At 37.4% G+C, this 20,777-nt stretch overlaps 1 protein-coding gene across 3 annotated transcripts; it reads left to right on the top strand.

Annotated features, from left to right (window-relative positions):
- The first annotated feature begins 1,732 nt into the window (after nucleotides 1-1,732).
- Nucleotides 1,733-20,669, top strand: LOC139969187 (uncharacterized). 3 transcript variants are annotated; one of them, XM_071974079.1, is made up of 7 exons: nucleotides 1,823-1,880; nucleotides 4,886-4,986; nucleotides 7,818-7,965; nucleotides 9,147-9,336; nucleotides 10,015-10,133; nucleotides 10,649-10,719; nucleotides 11,671-20,669. In XM_071974079.1, the coding sequence occupies exons 4-7, from the start codon at nucleotides 9,153-9,155 to the stop codon at nucleotides 11,849-11,851; spliced, it is 555 nt and encodes a 184-aa protein (XP_071830180.1). In that variant the 5' UTR covers nucleotides 1,823-1,880; nucleotides 4,886-4,986; nucleotides 7,818-7,965; nucleotides 9,147-9,152; the 3' UTR covers nucleotides 11,852-20,669. The 3 variants fall into 3 exon arrangements, with proteins under 3 accessions (XP_071830165.1, XP_071830180.1, XP_071830172.1); XM_071974064.1 differs by lacking the exon at nucleotides 7,818-7,965 and having other exon boundaries at nucleotides 1,733-1,880; XM_071974071.1 differs by lacking the exon at nucleotides 7,818-7,965 and having other exon boundaries at nucleotides 1,826-1,843.
- The last annotated feature ends 108 nt before the right edge of the window (nucleotides 20,670-20,777 follow it).

Here is a 20,777-nt window from a genome sequence, read left to right as displayed (position 1 = left end):
ACGGGAAGCTACATTTCACAAATCTCATACTTTATACTGAATAAAAAGATTATTTAATTGTTGTAGTAACACTACTATCAGGATTTACTGCAGAATTGTCTTTTATTATTCATTATTTGGTAACAAATTTTTACACTGCAATATTATCTGTAAAAAAAAAAAAAAAGCATTGCATCTTTCCAGAAGTGGAAGAAAATTCTTATCTATCTTTTATCTATCCTTTAAAATGGAATTAAATGTTCATTCGAACACTTAATGATTTATGTTTTTCATGAACTTTTAGGAACTTTCATGGTGACAAGAGATATCTGTTTCTGTGAGAAAATTAGATACTGTTTTTTCTGTGACTGGCACCCCATTTGGTGGAAACTCTTCTAGTCCATTGCTTCATCTATTTATAAAAGTGCCAAGATTACAATTTGCATATTGCCATGACCACAAACAATGAGTAACAATTGACAGCTTCTAGACAGGAAATGGACTGAAGTGGTCCACAAAAAGATCCATTGTTTTGACTTCTTAAGGTCCTAATGCACATGTTTGGATTTTGAACATTTCATTTCATGCAAGTGTTTCTCTCTGACCATTAAGAGATTGTTTCACACATAAAAATTCAGAGAAAACATGAATGCCAACAATAATGGGAAAGCAAAGATTCAATGGAACAGTATTTTGACTGATAAGTATATGAATGGTCTATTTTAACTGAACAATATTACACTGATGAAGGCTGCAAGAAATGATTTCACTGCAAACTGTATTTGTTGTAGCTTCATATTATTACAGTAGTTGTATTATTTTGGTTGATCTTTAGAAACAGTGGGTCAGACCATTGAGAAAATTAAATTAAACATGTTAAACCTAATTTTCCTTACTTTGAATGTTTTTATTAATTTTTGGAAATAGGTTACATTGATTTAAGTTAATACCAACACTATTTAAGGAAAAATTCTGGCCAGATTTTGAAAAAGATCCGGGCAGATTTTCAAAAAGATCCGGCCGGATTTTGAAAAATATCCGGCCGGAACCGGAACCGGATAATTTCTCACTATCCGGCCGGATAGTCCGGCCGGACCGGATATCCGGTGCATCCCTAGTCAAAATGGCAAAAAAATGAAAACTGACGTTTTGTCTGCATAGTACCAACTCATCAAAGTGGCAATAATCTGATAATTGATGTTTTTCGAGATACATTAACTCGTCAAAATGTCGACAATTTTGAAAATTGGCGTTTTGTCAAAATAGAGAATATCTAGAAATTGACTGTATGACATTAAACCATATTTGGAATGGTGCAATTCGGTCATTTTCAGGTTTTTGGTATTTATGATGTCGTCAAAACGTTCATTTTTTTCACATTTTTGTCATCATGGCAAGTTCACGCGTCAGGACAAATCGTTAATTTTCAACTTCTTTTCATTTTGACAGACATTGAAAAGGGAATTTATTAAGTCGTACTAATATTATATAATCTATTCACGTATCCATCTCAGCATCATTATTAGGTTATTATTACTGCATATTTAATTTTATGTATATACTGTATTATTTATATTTGTACATTTTTTCCTTTTCTTCCAGGGAGTCTCCTGCTTTGTTAAGTCTTTTTAAGACTTTATAGGAGACTTCCTTTCCCACTTGGCGATAAAACAAATAAATAAATAAATTTACATGTCCTTTCTACGGTTCCGTACTAGTGGCTGTTGTCTGCTAGATTCGGAATGGCCACTGGAAGTGAAGTACTATAGTCTGTGCTACAGGGCGTAGAGTGCAGTGACCATAGAAATTGTGATACGGAATATCCTAGGTATGGCGTAGACGGGCCTCCGCATATTTTGCTTCAGTTAGTATACAAAACTTTTGCAATCGTGAATACACTGGTAAGTTATTTCGTACAAGGTAATTCAACAGGAAACTGTGGGTACGAAATTAGATGAACAAAGTACAGGATCGAGGAACGACGTTTCGTTTGTAACCTTCTGTAACGTCATACTCAGTCAGTCATACTATAACTAGGCCTAGGCCTAAAGTACAGTACAGTACTAAAGTTTAGGCCTGAGGTTAGGTAGGCTATCGCTCATGCTCTATTGTGTTTTGCGACTTTCTTGAAACTAGGCATCAAATTGCACATCTTCAGCTAGTCCGTATTTGGCATATGAACCATGAATACCTTGCGGTATTGATGTTGTTTACACAGACTTTATGAAAGCATTCGACAAGGTCCCACATGAACGATTGCTGGCGAAGGTGAGGTCATATGGAATTACAGGTGATTTGCTACAGTGGATTAGACAATTTTTTATATAGGCGTAAACAAAGAGTGTGCGTTGAAGGGAGTCTTTCCGACTGGGCTGACATTACAAGAGGAATCCCTCAGGGTAGTGTACTTGGCCCTATCCTGTTCCTTCTGTATATTAATGATCTGCCATCTAGCGTAGCTGGGTGTAGTGTGAAAATTTTTGCGGATGATACCAAACTATATAAAGCTGTGCACTCGTTAAGGGACTGTGATGTTCTGCAAAATAACATTGATAATATGTACAACTGGTCGGTGACTTGGCAACTTCACTTTCACCCGGATAAATGTCATGTTCTTCGAGTCGGTTGTTCTTATCTGGATTATCATTACACTATGCCAAAGTATGATGGAGGAAGCCAAAGTTTAGAAGTTGTGAATTCAGAGCGGGACCTTGGTGTGGTTGTTGACAATGGCCTTAATTTTAGGGAGCATGTTGCATCAATTGTTTCCAAAGCCAACAGCATTCTAGGAATAATCAGAAGGACCTTTAGGTATTTAGATAGAGACACCGTGTTGCTTCTTTATAAGGCCTTAGTGAGACCAGTTTTGGAGTATGGTCAGCCAGCTTGGTCACCTATTTATCGTCGCGAAACAGAGGCTATAGAATCTGTGCAACGCAGAGCAACTAAATTAGTGCCAGGATTATGTAGTCTACCCTATGAACAGAGACTCCGAGAACTGAACCTTTTTTGCTTGTCACATAGACGTCTGAGAGGTGATATGGTGTTTGTATATAAGTATCTGAATGGATTGATAATTTCTACCCATGACCTGTTTATAAGATCACATGGATCAGTTACGAGGGGTCACTCCTACAAGTTAGTTAAACCTAGAGTGAACACTTCGCTTCGTCAAAAGAATTTTACGCAGAGATCTATTAGTTATTGGAATTCTTTGCCAGAACATGTTGTTAATTCTCCCTCTTTGAACTGTTTTAAATCGAGGCTTGATTCATTCTGGAAGGATAAACCTGGAGTGTTTGATTTTCAACAGTAACTTCTGGAGTCTAATTTATGGAGTTTTTTTTCTGTGGAGCGATGAAATGGCCTTTGGCCAACAGCATCGAAGTTGATGATGATGATGATGATGATGATGATGATGATCATGGGCGGCGATCATGGGGGGGACGGGGGGGACATGTCCCCCCCAATATTTTTGTTGGGGGGATATAGTATCTAATATCCCCCCCAATATTTGGTGGCATAGTTTTTTTTTAAGCATATGTTTTGTATTTTTTTATGATATCGCTAGTAATTTCAAAATAGAAAATGCTTAGATGCAACTTAAAAGGCCTGGGAAGTGCCATTTCCAGCAATCTGGGAGGCATTTTCGGCCAAAATTTTATTTTGCGCTTCGCGCCAACTTATGGTGGCGCTACGCTTAGATAGTCTGGGTACAAGCTTTGCCCCTCCCTTGGCAAATTCCTCACAAGGCGCCTGTTTAACCGTGTCACAATTTGTTACTATATATGACCGAAAGTAGTTTTTACTTTTTTTCGAAATGAATAGCTAGACGGACCGCATCCGTAATTAAATTTGGTTGGAATCTTGTGTATGGGTGTAAGTACGTACAATCACACATATGATCCACATCGATATGGGTTCACTGGGTTTCCATTTGGCCTGTTTCCTACAAGATTTCTAACCGCAGGTGCTTAGCCAAGGGAGGGGGGGGGGTGAAGGGTGGAGACCGCCCTCCCCCTCGAGCATATTTTTTTGGTATTTTCTATGATATCGAAGTTTTATAATAGCCGTTATAAGAGGTTTCAATATTTTTACACCAATAATTTAACTGTGTCTGAATTTTCGAAAATTCTTTGAACAACATTCTTCATCATACTTACCACTACTCGTGCAATTTTGACCGGTCTGTTAGGGGTTGAGGGGGGTTTTCTATATTGGTTGTCCATAGATTAAATTTTGTGCAACATTATGGGTATGTTTTGAAGTGAATTTATTATTCAAATTCTGAACAAATAATGGGCTTAAAACCTTGAAAAGTGGGGCTGACGGGTATTAAGGGGCGTTACGTAGAATTACCTACAAAAGCAATGATCCACAGGAGATGCAATGAGGTCGAACATGATGTGTGACTGGTGACAATCTTGTAAAAAAGGTATGATGAATGAAGAAAAAAATCTATTAGGTAAAACTTGGTTCTCAGGCAAAAGTGTACATCTGGTTGGTCATTTTCAAGCCCGAGAAGTGCCATTTCCAGTGATCTGGGGGGCTATCAAAACCAAAAATTTTCTTGTACGCTGCGCGCCAACCAATGGTGGCGCTCCGCTTTGATAGTAATTCGCCTGCATCCAAGCAAATGTCCCCCCCAATATTTGAAACAGATCGCCGCCCCTGACGACGACGACGACGACGACGACGACGACGACGACGACGACGACGACGACGACGACGACGACGACGACGACGACGACGACGACAATATAAACAGTTGGACCGTTACATATGGTGTTTGTTAATTTGCTGTTAGAGTACTGACCTAGGTAGGCCTTGCCTAGGGACTAAGTTGTAGTTCCTGCGAACATCATGTATGTTTAGAAATAATTCATTTTTGTTTTCTCCGACCCAGTTGATTCTTTTCCACGAATCGTGTTTTGATCATATGAGAGAATGTCTATAGTTCCAACAGTATCAGATGTGGTGCAAAATGGTGATTTGAATTCAACTGAGGTAAGTACATCTGGTATTAATGTCACAGATACAGTTTGTAACTTTACTTGCACATTATAATTAATATTCATGATAGTTTCACCCACTGACAAGCTGCAAATGCTGTATATGGGAGGCACAATCTTTGCTGTCTCCCTTGGTAGGATTGTCAGGATTATTTAGTAATTTAAAATGTTCATTTCACTCTAAACTTGAATCAATGCTACAGTTTGCTACCTCTTTTTTAAACTAATTGTCAGTACAGAGGCTAGACCTATCATGTTTTCGTAATAGAGCTTCATAGCCTAGTTTACCTCTGTACATCCAAAGAGAACCGAGGGCTCATTTTGTAGAAAATTGTGTCCCTGCTTCCTTTAATAATAGCAGCAAGCAGTACCAATGCAAGAACACTCACGCTACTCATGCTGAATATCAATGCCAGCTGACATTGAAACTACATGTACAAGCTGAGCTGTATGTACAGTAGGCCTGCATAACTTTTCCAGAATTCAAACATAATTGGTTTTACAGAAATTTGAAGGGAGCTTAAAGCTGTGTATCATTTAAGTTGTTGTATATTCATTTTAATTTTTTTAGTTCTCAAAGTAAGTCCTCATGGTTGTAACTGGGAGATCAATTTCAGTCAATTGTGAAAAGTATTTGATGCTCCCAATGGGGTAATATAATTAATTGTCCTATGAATCACTGCATTGCACGGTCATCTAACTGTTAATAGCACATGCTCAGATGTAACACTCTGTACTTAACACTGGGAAACTCACCAATGCTGTGGGAATGGCTGCTATTCAGTGTATGCACCTTCTATCCTTCATAACCTGTGTTGCACCTGAGTATGTAAATGGATTATTCCACAAAATAGGGGGCCAAATGGTATTTTTTTGTAATATACTTTCATGGGGCAATTTTCAGGCTACCATGATCAACATGTTAAGTTCTATGTTAAATTATAATGTTGCCACTATCAATCTGTCCCCCCCTCAAGAAATTTACCATGACAAATGTATTATCTTCAATTTGAATAAAATTTGGCAAAAAAAGTTACTTTTTAGGGAAAAATCTGTGACATTTTAATCACTTATTTTATAATATATTATCCTCCTTTATAATTGGCTAGCTTGGTTATTTGTAAATCGAAATGATTGATAACAGACTAATTTTCACTATTAAGCTAAATATATCATAACAAATTCATATTTATTCTGACAAGAGCGTGTCATCAAAAAGAGGTTCCAACTTCCATGTGTAATTGATGGTGTCCCACCAAATCATTGACACATGAAACATATTCCATTGAGTGAATCATTCACCTTGATGAGGGGTCCTGGGTAGAGGGGGGAGGGGTGTGCAGAGGGCTATATCCTTAGGAGGGCAGGTGCGTGTCAGGTAAATTTCTATTGCATAATGTACTTAAGGAAAACGGAAGCCGTCAAAAGAAGGCCTAGTGATGTAGTTATTCCCTAGGCCAAGTCTGAGTGTGGGTACCACTCCGTACATGTTCCTACAGTCCTAGCCTTCAAAGGCGAGCCTAGTGACGTAATTATCCCCTAGGCAAAGTCTGAGTGTGGGTACCACTCCGTACATGTTCCTACAGTCCTAGCCTTCAAAGGCGAGCCTAGTGACGTAATTATCCCCTAGGCAAAGTCTGAGTGTGGGTACCACTCCCTACATGTTCCTATAGTCCTAGCAGATGTTTGGGTTTGTTAAAGACTGATCAATGTATAGTGCAATAGGTGATTCTAAAATGTGAAGCCAAGTTTTCATTCAAAGATTGAATTAAAATAAAAACTTTGTGAAATTTGGTTTCAAATATATGTTTAATACTCCAATTATGAAAATGATCAGATTGATGAAATGTTGAGGATTAAATCAAGTTCATTAATGAGTGGCTCATTAAATTTTAGTTGGAGAAAAATTGCATCAATAGATATCATAGTGTGATCTTACAGTGTGAACAAAATTGTAATTGACGAATGCTTGTATACTGTAGCTTTAATAACTGTAGACGTGTCCTACTAAACACTGGTGTAATACTAGAATAATTCAAATAATTAGTAACTATTCACAACATGGGCAGGGTACCCCATTGTAATGGGAGACTGTCAGACTCCTACCACATGGTAACTGCTGACATGTGCTAAGTACCCACTTAACAGTTGGGATCCTGTCCTACTATCCTACCACATGATAACTGTTGATATGTGCTAAGACTGCTAAGTACCCACTTAACACTAGGATACTGTCCTACTATCCTACCACACGGTAACGCTGATATGTGCTAAGTACCCACTTAACACTAGGATACTGTCCTACTATCCTACCACACGGTAACGCTGATATGTGCTAAGTACCCACTTAACACTGGGATACAGTCCTACTATCCTACCACATGGTAACTGCTGATATGTGCTAAGTACCCACTTAACACTGGGATACTGTCGTACCACATGGTAACTGCTGATATGTGCTAAGTACCCACTTAACACTGGGATACTGTCCTACCACATGGTAACGCTGATATGTGCTAAGTAGTAAGTACCCACATAACTCTGGGATCCTTGCCTACCACATGGTAACTACTCATAATGTGCCAAATATTCACTTAACACAGGGGTACTGCTGTACCACATGTATGGTAATTTGCTCATATGTGTTGAGTGTCCATTTAATGCTTGGATACTATCCTATGTATGGTAACTGCTCATTTGTGTACACACTTAACACTAGGATACTATTCAACCACGTGGCACATGGTTTCTTTTAACATTCATGAATGAAGCTCTGTCGTTGTGCTCATTGTTTTTCTTTTAAACTTGTTGATTTCTTCACTTCAGTAAACTTCCTCCCTTGCTGACCTGCTACCTTCATTCTACCTGCTCTTGTATTCTGTCTTCGCTGGTTCCTTTCCAGAGTGCTCTGCTTTAACCCACTTAATTCCTGTTGCATCTACAGTACCTTATCCCACACACCTCCTTATATTGAGTAAGTCTATATTTTATATTTGTTATTATTGTCAACCATACAATATCTAACAAACTATAGCACACAGTCAAATCAAATTGATTAATCAATATTAAATACTGATTTGCAAACTCATGGTAATGCAAGTTTAAGTTTGCCTCCTTTTCTTTGAATTCAATATTTCCATTATTTTTCCCCTCATGATACAACCTGGTACAATTTATATAAATTTACAGAGTAAATAATAAGACTACCATTTTTGACAAGTCCCTATTATGTTTAGGTGGGTGTCACAACAAGTTCACCACGTAGATACTGTAAAAGCACCTTTGTATAGCATATTTGCATGCTAGCACAATATTGGTATTGCATAAATGGCCTACCATGACCATGTATTAGTCTCCACATCTGTTTAAATAGATGTAATGTCGGCATTTACACAAAACACTGCATGCTTAACATTCTGTGTGTTGAGAAATGTATTTTATGAAATGGCCTGCTGTACAAATAGTTTGAATTTCCATTACACCATCACATCAAACAGTATTGGGTTTTCATGCACATATCATTTGTATTCACTTTGACTTGTCAAGCTGAGATAGAGAGTGTTTACATTATAATCCTAAAGTATTATACAGTACACAAAAAAAAAAAAAAAAAAAAAAAAAAAAAAAAAAAAAAAAAAAAAAAAAAAATTGAATAATGACTAAAGATAGTCGTTTAATATCGTGGAATTCTCTATAGGTAAACAGTAGGTCCCTCTATGAACAACTGAACATCAATGTTTATTAAATTGTGTTTATTAAGTTAGTATCATCCTAAAAGCAAGAAATAGATCCCTGCTCATGCTCAGTCTCAATAAGAATTGATCTGAAATGATGGCAGTTTCAATCTTTATTGGAATTAGGAACCAGGAAAAACTATAAAGCAAGAAACATCAGCGATTGCTATTGCATCATATCCTATAATTAGGATGATAGAGAATTGCACATGAGTGGAACATTACCTCATCAAGACAATGCTAAACATATTATTACCCGTTTTAATAAAAATCATGTTATACCTATATACGTATTTTGTTAGACTATTATTATTATTATGCAGCTATCAAGAACAAAGCATATCTTAGTCCTACTATTTTTCATTTACCTCATGTATCAGAGGATCTCAAGTAAAACTATTTTACAAAATTTCTATCCCAGGAAACCATGGCAACCAGTCCAAACGTTGTATACAAACCTGTGGCTTTGGATCCTCAAACACAGTTTGAATTAGCCAGAGAAAGTGAGAACTCTTACTGGCGAGACCACCGAAAGACGGTCAATATCGTTGTCTGTATAATCACTTGTCTGGTCATTGCATCCATCATCTCAGTTATCATTGTCTTGCTCAGTAAGTAATCGATTTAATTATCTAAAACAATTGATGATTACTGCCAGAAATAATGAGTATTATGTACATTAGCTGATTATGAAGTCTCTTGCTCATAATTTAATAATAATAATAATCAGCAGTTATTTTTACGACGCTGAAGCGACCCCAAATGTGGGAGAAACCCGCAAGGGCTTATGGATTACAACTTAAACGTCGGGTGGCTTCCAATTCAACATTTTAGCTCAAAATCTTTGGAATCTTTTCAAGTTTAGAAAGTCATTTCAGATGCGAAAACCGTAGATTGCTCTTGGATGAAAAACCCACCTTACTATGACCCGGCTGGGAATCGAACACCGGACCTCCCAATTGCTAAGATTCATTGCTACAAATGCCACCGCCTTCATAAAGTGCCGAAAGTTCTCGATTTAACAGTATTTTACTATGAGAGGACAACATGCCTGTATTTCTTTGCGTGATTTACCTTAGTTGCTCTTTTTGGCCGATACATTTGTCAATCGTAGTATAAAAGGTAGTATGGGTTTAAATTCACCTCTCTCATCCCCAGTTACATTAAAAAATAGTCGGAATGCATTATTAATGTGTCAATATGAAAACTATGAAAAAATGGTTGTCGTTAACAATCCTCTCATTGTAACATTTTGAGAGATTGATATCACTTCTTCTTGTTCCCTCTAGGTCCGAGGCAACCTGGTACAACCTACACATATGAAGTGATTCCTACCAACATTACCGCACACCTGGTCTTGACTACATTCCCAGATAACTCAACCATAGAAAGTGACTTTCAGAGAGCGGTATGTCTCATCTTACTCCATATTGGTTCAGTTCGGAGGAAATCAAAAAAGCAAAATGAATTTCTTACTTCATATGCAAAACCCCCACTATTATCCCACAATAGACCAGCAGTACCTATGGTGTGAAACTGTGAAGCATGTAAAGATTATTGCCCTGTGCACAGCATGGCTGCAGCCCCTCTCAGCTTTTGACATGATGCCTTAAACAATGGGTGGAATGCACTGGTATTTATGTTTTAAAATGGATGTATCTTTTCAAAAATTAATAATTCTCAAAGCAAAGTTGCCAACCAACCCCCCCCTCCCTCCCCCCAGCTGCTTCAACAATATGTCTTCCCCACCATCCTTACCTTCACATTTACTAAGTACTGATATGATAGTGTTTGCATTCAGGATAGTCAGTCATCATACATTGATTATCTCCACAGTCTCGTTTCATGTAATGACGTGTCTTTTATCAAACTTAAAGACGGATTATTTTATTGTCAACTGTTTTTCATTTAATTTTTTTTCAGATTGATAATCTTTATAATCAGAGTGTTTTCAGTGAGGTCTATGTGGAAACTATCGTTCTGGATCTGGAAAGGTATTTATCATCTCATCCTTATTATTATTATCATCATCTCCTCCTAATTATAAGTGATATTCTTTGATTTGTTCAATGTTTTACCTTCTGAAAGAGTCAAATCACAATAGGACAAAGGGTTTCTTGATATAGCTTGAAATTTGCTCCTGAAGAGGAAGTCAAAGAGGTGAGGTCCATGGAGCAGTGAAGATCTGAAAAGGTTCCCATACAGCCCCTTTAATTTACCAATATTAGAATTTGTAACAACAAGGCATGGTGGGTAGCAGGCAGTGCTTATCCAACAGTATTACACAATATACAGTGTTTAGCTACAGTGTAGACATCTAGTATATTCTATAAACTACAGTGTGTTTCATGAACAGTTGAAACATTTGAAGTGCAACTGATGGGCAATAGAAATAAATCCAGACAATTTGGTTTTGCTATTAAGATGTGTACAGGTGACAAGCGAAGACAAGTTTCCAATGAAAAGGCTGACGATGTTGTGCTATCAGTTCCTAGTTCTATGGTTAGGTACAGGGATGCCAGCAGGGTTTGCCCCTAGGGCCTGAAAGTTGTGGGGACTTGGATGTCCCAAAGACTAAGCTAATGTTGGGACTTTATGAAAATCCAGAGAGAAAAATTCGGTATAGGCTCCAATTTGTGTATGCTACAGTGTGTTAGGATAATAGTTAGAAATTCGCGGAAAAAAACTCATGCCCTTTTCAATTGGGACGGAGAGATCGTGTGGAGCCGAAATCAAAATTCTAAGTCGGGAAATAGCCGGAATTCCGGCTATTGCCGGAATTCTGGCACCCCTGTAGGTAACCCTTGAGAATTATGCTATCCTAATGGAAAATACTGAAATATGTACCTCAGCTGATTTTCTTGGTGTTTGTAGATCCCCTCAAACATTGAGTCCTTATACATCAACCTACCATATTTCTCTCATTCTCTCGTTTTCCCGCTCAGAAGACCAAACGTGGAGATCACGGTCTTTATGATCTTTACCGATATCGGTGACCATCTCGGGGCGAAGTCTGGCTCAAGTGAAGAGGCCACGGACGTCTTCGATTTATTTCTCATTGCTCTGCAGGAGCCAGACTTTTACGGTTTCCATGTCCAGAGATGGAGGATAGTACAGGACAATTGATGTCCAAAAACAAGTTTTCATGTTTATCATTTTCACAGCAATGTTTGATGCAACTACTACTACAAGTACCAGGCCTTTCATAGTAAACTATAGTTTAAATTTTCAAAGAATTTATAAATATTTCATACAGAGTCTGTCTAAGAATTTATCCTGTCTTTTATTCAACAGGCAAACAATTCAATTAAAACATACGACTGGTTTTCACAGATTATCTGAAGGTATAAGGGAATTTCTTGTCAGACAGTCTTTGTTGGCAATTCATTTTGCTGTTTGGACTAGTTTTAGCTAACAAGAACATTTAGGTTGACCAAAGGACCATCAACTAGCTTGACTGACCGCCGGACTGCCAACTAACCTGATCCAAATATTTATCATTTGAAGAATAGTGTCACCTGTAGGGTGAGGGGTTAGTTGATTCCCACACCAGGGGGTGTGCAACTGCATATATGTCTGGGGAGCCCCCACCCAGGTTGTCCACAATATTTGTGTGGTATAAGCTGAACATTCCTAAAATTATTTAACAGTTTCAAAAGTGTAGCACCATTTTGCATCAAAGTACCCTTCATTTTACCAAATTTCTCAAAGGGTGACAGACACCCTTTTCCTTTGACCCCTCCCCTTGATGACTTAACATATTAGGCCCCCACCCCCCCCCCCCCCATTCAGTGCAAAGAAGGTGGATGCACCCCTGTTCCAGACACTTAGTATATTTCAAATTGCACTAGACATAGTCCTTGCGCACTTAGATGCTGTTAAACATAGATGTGTGTCGCACTTTTGAAATGTTTGTTGTGTAGAATTTCTGTTTGTCAAGAAGTTAACATATGAACAGTCTCATATAAAAGTGAAACATATTTTGAAATTTGGTCATAGGAATTACATACGGAGAGATTTCTAATAAACAGTGTTGTATGTGGTATGATGGTACATGCCAACCCTATCAAACTGTGCAGTTATTTCACAAAAGAAATAATTATGCATGTACAGTAGTTGTATGAGGCTTAGGTGACTGTAGGTTTGTCTGCAGTAAATCTGAACTAAATAGATCAGTCTATTTAGACATTCTACGAAGTAGCAGAGAGTAGAAGATGGCCCTCTGTAATAAGGCTTGCCATGTAGGTGTGTATTCATTTGATCCTGGCAAGGTTTATGTTAATCCCTTTAATCCTTCCCATTAGATGTAAAGCCCTCTCAGATAATTACAAGTTTCAGTCGCTTCAGTGCATTATTAGGTAGTAAATAAACAGGTCTGGAAAACACAAATTCTGACTTGATGCACATGAAATGAAAGTAAAATAGTTTGAGATTTTGTTAGTCTATATTATTCATTCGTAGCTTTACATGATGTAGAATCAGTGTAACAATACAGTTCTGGTTGTGATTTCAGACTGTTTCCTCAAACATTCTGTATAAAACTCGATGCTTAAAGGCATTGAAGACTCGCCCCAAACCGCTGGCCGCCCTCTGAGAAAGTTAACTTTCCGTTGCTTGCAAGTGAAGTTTTTTTTTCTTGTCGCTTCAAAATGCAGACAGTAATGAGATGTATTACCTTGTTATCTTTTATCTAGACCTGAGATGTCCATCGCTGCTACTGTATGTACACTGTGTTGTGGGTATTGACCGTAGCTGCTTGTATCGACTGTACACTAGTGTCTTATTACCAACGGTAGCAAGCTGTGTTCATTTTCTGGGATCGATGGTGGTGTCTAACACTTCTGTTACACCTCATTCGAAAATAGGTCAGATTTCTGGCATCGGACTGCAAGTCTTCACTCCCTTTTTATGCTGTAGTGCACAATTACACTACATAAAGGGTTTGTACTCAATATAAGGTGTTAGGATGAATGCATTCTTCATTACACAGTAGTACTACATAACCACTTCAGCACTTAACCAAAGTTATAGATAGCGACTTCACTGTTCAACAAGAGATATTTTTAAGAAATTTACAACACCAGAAAGAAGGATGACCTCTGAGGTCACATACGACTTCCTTAAAAATGGATGGATTGTTCACTCCTGCAAAATAGTAATTTTCTGTACATTTTAGATTAAGACAAATCCTTGAACTGGTAAAACCAAATTCAAGTCAAATTCAGTACTTTATATTTTACTTGTCATTTATTTTTCATTGCTTTCAGGTTTTTGTTATCTCATTATTGTTTGCTGCAGTCATTTCAAACAAGTTTATATATAGCTGGCAGCATTTGTAGTAACTTTCATTTGCCATCAAATACGTTTAAGTTTTGAAATGGAAAGAATAATTTAGCCTGTGGGACGTATTAAATAATTGGGTGCTATGGTTCTTAATGGGAACTGCCTCTCTTATGCCAGTTTTTTTTTTCAGTGTTGTATTCTGTCAGTAGATCTAGGCGTGACAAGAGGGGGTGTCAGGAGGCGGGTGTCAGGAGGGGTTGTCAGGAGGGGAATACAGTCTCTTGGTCTGGCTGATTAGGTAGTTGAGTGAAATATTAAAGTATGGGATGAAGTACAGTATAATGTATTACTGTTAGTATGCCGAACAATGAAGAGTGCAAAGAGAAGGGAAGTGGGGAGGGGGGGGGGGACAGTGACGTCATTGTCCCGGGGATTGACCTGACTATTGGTCACCTCTAGGTGGATTAGCTTTAGTTTCATGTTTCGATACAAAGAAGAGACAAGAGATCTAATTGCATGATCAAACCAAATGTTTGTTGTCATATTTTAAGAGCAGACCATTTGTACATTTCTCTGTAAATATATATTCAGATATTGTAAAATAAATAGATATTTGGCAGATATATTCACACGCTCATGAATGCTTTATTAACCATAATGAGTTTCATATCAATCCATTGTTCAAGTAAAATTTAAATATAATGCTACTATTGGTATTAATAGAATTGACATTTTGAGATATATGTAAATGTTGTAACATCATCATCTTATTGAACCTGTTTTTAAGGTCTGGTAAATCATGTGCCTTTAATCATGTGATGTGGGTTGATTGACTATGATGAACAGTTCTGTCCATGTTTAGCTAGGTGCTTTACCTACTGTGCCTTCATGGATACATTATGGCCTCTGACCAAGTCAAATTTTGTATATATATGTATCCTCAACTTTCTCTTAACTTGTCTCCCCTGGGCTGTCCTGAAGGTTCATTCCAAAGAAATGATGCAAAGAGGACCCCTAGATAACTGAAATCACTCATCACACATTAGCAACATGCAATAAATGTCCCATCACACATTAGCAACATGAAAGAAATGTTCTCTCACACATTAGCAGCATGAAATGTTCTATCACCCATAAGTAACACGAAATAAATGTTCCATCACACATTGGCAACATGAGAAAATGTTCTCACACACATTAGCAACATGAAGTGTTCTATCACACATAAGTAACACAAAATAAATGTTCCATCACACATTAGCAACATCAAATGTTCTATCACACATAAGCAACATGGAATAAATGTTCCATCACACAATTGAATAATATTCCAAGGTTATGCAATCATTTCCGTTTTAAAGAAAAACCAACCAGTTGTTGGTGTGGTCCATGAATGACATTAAATATCGCACAATGTACACATCCACATTAACTATTGCATTCATTTTTTACATCTCAACAATGGAACAGGTTATCAATTGCAAGTTGGGAGATGAAACAATGTGCTGTATATCAGAATATGTTAAGTTGTATTTTGTTTAATTCTCAGTGTATCTCATCAGGGGCGTAGCGAAGAGGTTTTTGTTGGGGGGGGGTGTGGAGAATTTTGTTTTGCCGACGGATCTGGAAGTGGTGACTGAAATGGGGGAGGGGTCTAAGGGGAGGGGTCTAAGGGGAGGGGGTGTCCCCCTCCCCTTTGGAAAATTTTTAGTTTTGAAACGTCCTCAGATGCAATCTGGTGTATATTTTAAGTCAAATTTGATTTGCCGACAAATCTGGAAGTGGTGACTGAAATGGGGGAGGAGTCTAAGGGGAGGGGGTGTCCCCCTCCCCTTTGGAAAATTTTTAGTTTTGAAACGTCCTTAGATGCAATCTGGTGCATATTTTAAGTCAAATTTGATTTGCCGACAAATCTGGAAGTGGTGACTGAAATGGGGGAGGGGTCTAAGGGTAGGGGGTCTACCCGTCCCCTTTGGAATATTTTTAGTTTTGAAACGTCGTTAGATGCAATCTGGTGCATATTTTAAGTCAAATTTGATTTGCCGACGGATCTGGAAGTGGTGACTGAAAAGGGGGAGGGGTCTAAGGGTAGGGGGTCTACCCCTCCCCTTTGGAAAATTTTTAGTTTTGAAACGTCCTTAGATGCAATCTGGTGCATATTTTAAGTCAAATTTGATTTGCCGACGAATCTGGAAGTGGTGACTGAAATGGGAGAGGGGTCTAAGGGTAGGGGGTCTACCCCTCCCCTTTGGAATATTTTTAGTTTTGAAACGTCGTTAGATGCAATCTGGTGCATATTTTAAGTCAAATTTGATTTGCCGACGGATCTGGAAGTGGTGACTGAAAAGGGGGAGGGGTCTAAGGGTAGGGGGTCTACCCCTCCCCTTTGGAAAAATTTTTAGTTTTGAAACGTCCTTAGATGCAATCTGGTGCATATTTTAAGTCAAATTTGGCACGGAAGAAGCTCCCGTTCTCCTTTTCTCTATTTAGCTTTCCTTCTTTCTTCCCCTTCCGCTCTCTTCACCTTTTCTCCTTTTGCCGACAGACCCAAAATTTGCCGACAGCGACCAAATTATTGGGGGGGTGTGACACCCCCCCACACCCCCCCGCTCGCTGCGCCCCTGTATCTCATACATATCTCTAATGATTCAGACATGCCAAATTGATTGATGTGTACACATTACCTTGTTGTGGATGTATCTGCACAGTTTGTTTCATCAGAGATATTTACAGGTCTTATCTGTTATTTGATGAAGCTTATATTTATCACATGAAAGCTTTAACTTGGTTTAATTGTTTTTGGAATTACCACACATTTGTGATTTCTTAACCTCACATAAATGTAGTAAAAAATAAAGATATTTGTTACAAACTGCCAAAAAATGAGCATTTTATTATGATTTTTTGTCTTAATGTCCAAATGAACCATCCATCATTTGTCCCCACTCTTTCAATTCTTCACTTTTCTAATTTGCCATTCCCTCTTCCAATCCTATCTACACATTGAAAGTCATTATGGTTCAATTTCATAATTAATAATGGAGTAATTTGCTGATTGGCAACATCAATTTGATTCGTTGGGACTTATATAAACCAAAGGACTGACAGATATTGTTTCAATTTTCATAGTTTTGTCAATTACTGCATTTAGACTTGATCAAGCTCTCTACAGTGTGTTCATGCTATATTTATTTTATATTTTTTTCTAATCGTTTTTTCCCAAATTTTAGATATGTTTTGGGTATGATTAGCGGTGCCCTACCCAAAATTTTGTTGGTGTTTGTTTGGCGTTCAATAGCGCGTATGGTGGGCAGAGCCCCAGCGATTGAATAACATGTGCCTTAACGTTATAACAACTATAAACTAAACGTTTTTCCTCTCTCCGTCTCACAGGTAAGATGATGCTTAAATCCCTTTCACGTGAACATGAAAGTATTACTAGGTTGTTGATTAAATATTTGCCGTTCTTAAAAGTGTTTCATTATGACGGATGGTCTAGATTTGCCATCGATACATGAGAGTTAATATTCGTTATAAACGAGACCGTCAGGTTTGCATGTTTGGTATGTCTGTGTTATCATGGGCCTACGTATATTCGCATAACAATTGTTTGTCGTTAAAGTTGGATTAGTGGTACAAAATCATAATTTAAACGAGCCACATCAGTACAAAAGTGCTTTATTTCTTGATGTTATTAATGATAGTATACTATATGTATCAGGATGCCGTAGATGTGACATTTTAGGGTAATTTCTTTGAACGTAATGCTGCTCAGTGACCTAGAGGTATGAATAGGCTACAGCGTGTGCATTAGGTCGTTAGAACTGTCATGAGGGGTGACGTACGTCATTGCTTAGTAACAAAAGTAGGGGATTCCCCGAGATGATCCAGATAGAAATAAGTATTTACGGCCCGCCAGATTGATAGTATTGAATTATTAGAAAGATTGAGCAGGTTTCAGTTTATTATTTTAAGAACTAGAAGTAGCCTTTGTTTATACCAGGATGAAAATCCATTCAGATGCCTTGTCCAAATATGCAGTTAGGCTTAAATGTGAGACTGCATAGTTATTGTTTTATGATATTAGTGATTGAATAACATGTGCCTTAACGTTATAACAACTATAAACTACACATTTTTTCCTGTCTCCGTCTCACAGTTTTACATGTGACTTGGTGGGCTGGTGCTTGGGTCCCTACTGCCAGTGGGATTGAGAGATCCGGGTCTTAACAAATATTAGAAATCATTGAACATCCAAATACTCATTTAGATTGTAGCAAAACTGTTCAAGGATTCATTTTACCAGTGGCTCGACTCTTGATTATCACATTGTGAAAAGTACTGTAATGGTTGTCATGACACAGCAAAGATTTCATCAACAATGCTCCCTAAAGACCATCACCATAGCCCCAAAATATGCTAGAAAGTCCAAGAATGGTCAGCATGTGATACTGCCATTCTGAACAGTCTCAATACACATGGATGTCTGAACAGTTAAAAGACACACAAGGTTACAGAAAATAATTTTGAAAACTAAGGCATGTTTAGAATATGATAAAATACCGATATCCTTTTGTGTTGTCATCATGATGAATTGCTAGTGTCATGTTTTTTTCCCATTTTTTATCTGCTTTTGATACCAAACTCATATTTTGGTCAACAAACTTGTCAATAAGTTCAAACAAGCCTATTTCATTGGATCATGAACTGCCTAAACAGAAACAGAACTCAATTTTAACTTAGCCCAGCTTTGCTGTTCTGATACCAACATTTCAATTATGGGACCCCTTCGGCACGATTTCAGCACCGATTCCATTTACATTATATACGTATGATACCAGATCTTCAGAAGGCTTGCTCATGCAATCATCAAACTGCCGATGACACATCCATGCTAATTGACTTCCATCGTAACTCTATTTCTCCACCACCTGTCACTATCAGGGGTACATATTCATATAAATATCTATATATTTATTAATTATCGATTTTATTTAATATTTTAATTTTTTTTAAATTAATTATTTATTATTTAATTATTATTTATCGGTATAATAAATCCACAAATGGACATGGGGGATCACGTTGATGTTTTGGTTAAAGTAGATAATACTGTCTCCATAATGCCAAATTTTAATGTTTAATGTTCGTCCTGATATTTTAGATATATTTCTATAATAATGCACTACTGATCTGTTGGGGTGGCAATGTCATATGGGATGATTCTAGCCATCCTCTTCATGATCTACTACGTACATGATAGGCTAATAAACGGAGGCATTGGCGAGCTGGGACTATCATGCCTCAAAACCAACAGACACAGATTATTTTATCCCCTCAGTAATGAAGCTTATCAATGATATCTTACTTCGCTGACTTTTAACACTTTACCCTATTATTTGTATATTTGTAAATAGATATATTTATGCTTCTTCCTCTGCTGTGTTCATTTTACTCTTTATAAGTAGTAGTTAAACTTTGAAAGCATTACTTTCTTTGTTCTGCCTGTTTGCTCTGTCTGTAGTAAACAACTTCCCTACTTCCTGCCCTTTTCTTAGAAACAGGGTGTACTGGTCAGTATTAGTATGCAAATTAGTATTGGATGGTTAACCCCAATTGGTTCTAAGTGTTGCTACTGGGACCAAGGGTGTAGTTGGGCCAATGAGAGGAGTTCAGTTGGTCACATGTTTATATGCTGTGGTAAAGGAGCTGAATTCCAGGAGTCTTAGAAAGAGATGCAGTTTTCTTGTGAGCCAGTCAACAGGGCATTAGTAGAATATGGGCACTCTTTGAGGTTAAAGTTTGTGCACTGTGTAGATATCTATATAGGGTTGTTGCTAACTAAGCTGTCAACCTTGTCTGATGGAGGAATTATTTGTAAATTGTATATACATCTTGTTTACTGTGCCTATTCACACTAATGGAATTGATGGAGCGGAGAGCTGTCATTTAGCCGCTGTTTTGATAATATTGTACCTGGACTTTCTACTCTCCTTGGGAAGGACACCATTGAAACTTATTTGTTATTTACTGGAAGTTCATCTATCGCTATCAACCACCATCCCTTTTTGTAACTTGCTGCTATCTGCCGGACATTCATTGACCCTTTTTATCATTTATGGTGCATACCAGTCATTGGGTGTCTACCGTTTAATTTAATAACTTGAGACACAAAAACCGTTCTACAGTATAGGACTTATCCCAACAAGCCTGCTGGTCAGAACCTGCTGACTAGAACCCCATATCTCGCATCTCTTACATATATATATATTTTTAGTTTTTTATCTAACTTATAAATTGCTGTACAGGAATTTTGGAGAAAAAGTTTTACTTACTGTGCATATTATTATTATTAACTATAGTATTGTCATCAACAGATCACAGCTTTAGATCAAATAAAAGAACTCAATAAACAGAAACACACAAGTGAGGAGAAAAACAAATACTTTGTTGGTATCATAGAGACAAGAATTTATTGAGCATTCTCTATGACTATTTCAGTGAGCATGGAATGGTTATGAGCAGTTCTCTCAAAATCCAAACAAATGATTCATGATATAATCTTAGCAGCTAACAGGAGAATAAACCTGAAATCATCAAATAAAATGCAGACATTTTTACCCATAAATATTAAATTAAATTTAAATTTAAAAATAAATTTTGCAAAAGGGTCAATTATATGAATTATTGACTTGCGGGAAGAATTGTACAATAGTAAAGCCATGGCTTCCTATCATTTATAACATTGACATAATAAGAACATAAAATA

Source organism: Apostichopus japonicus, chromosome 1 (assembly GCF_037975245.1).
Source record: "Apostichopus japonicus isolate 1M-3 chromosome 1, ASM3797524v1, whole genome shotgun sequence".
NCBI lineage: Eukaryota > Metazoa > Echinodermata > Holothuroidea > Aspidochirotida > Stichopodidae > Apostichopus > Apostichopus japonicus.
This window is presented reverse-complemented; position numbering and strand designations above follow the sequence as displayed.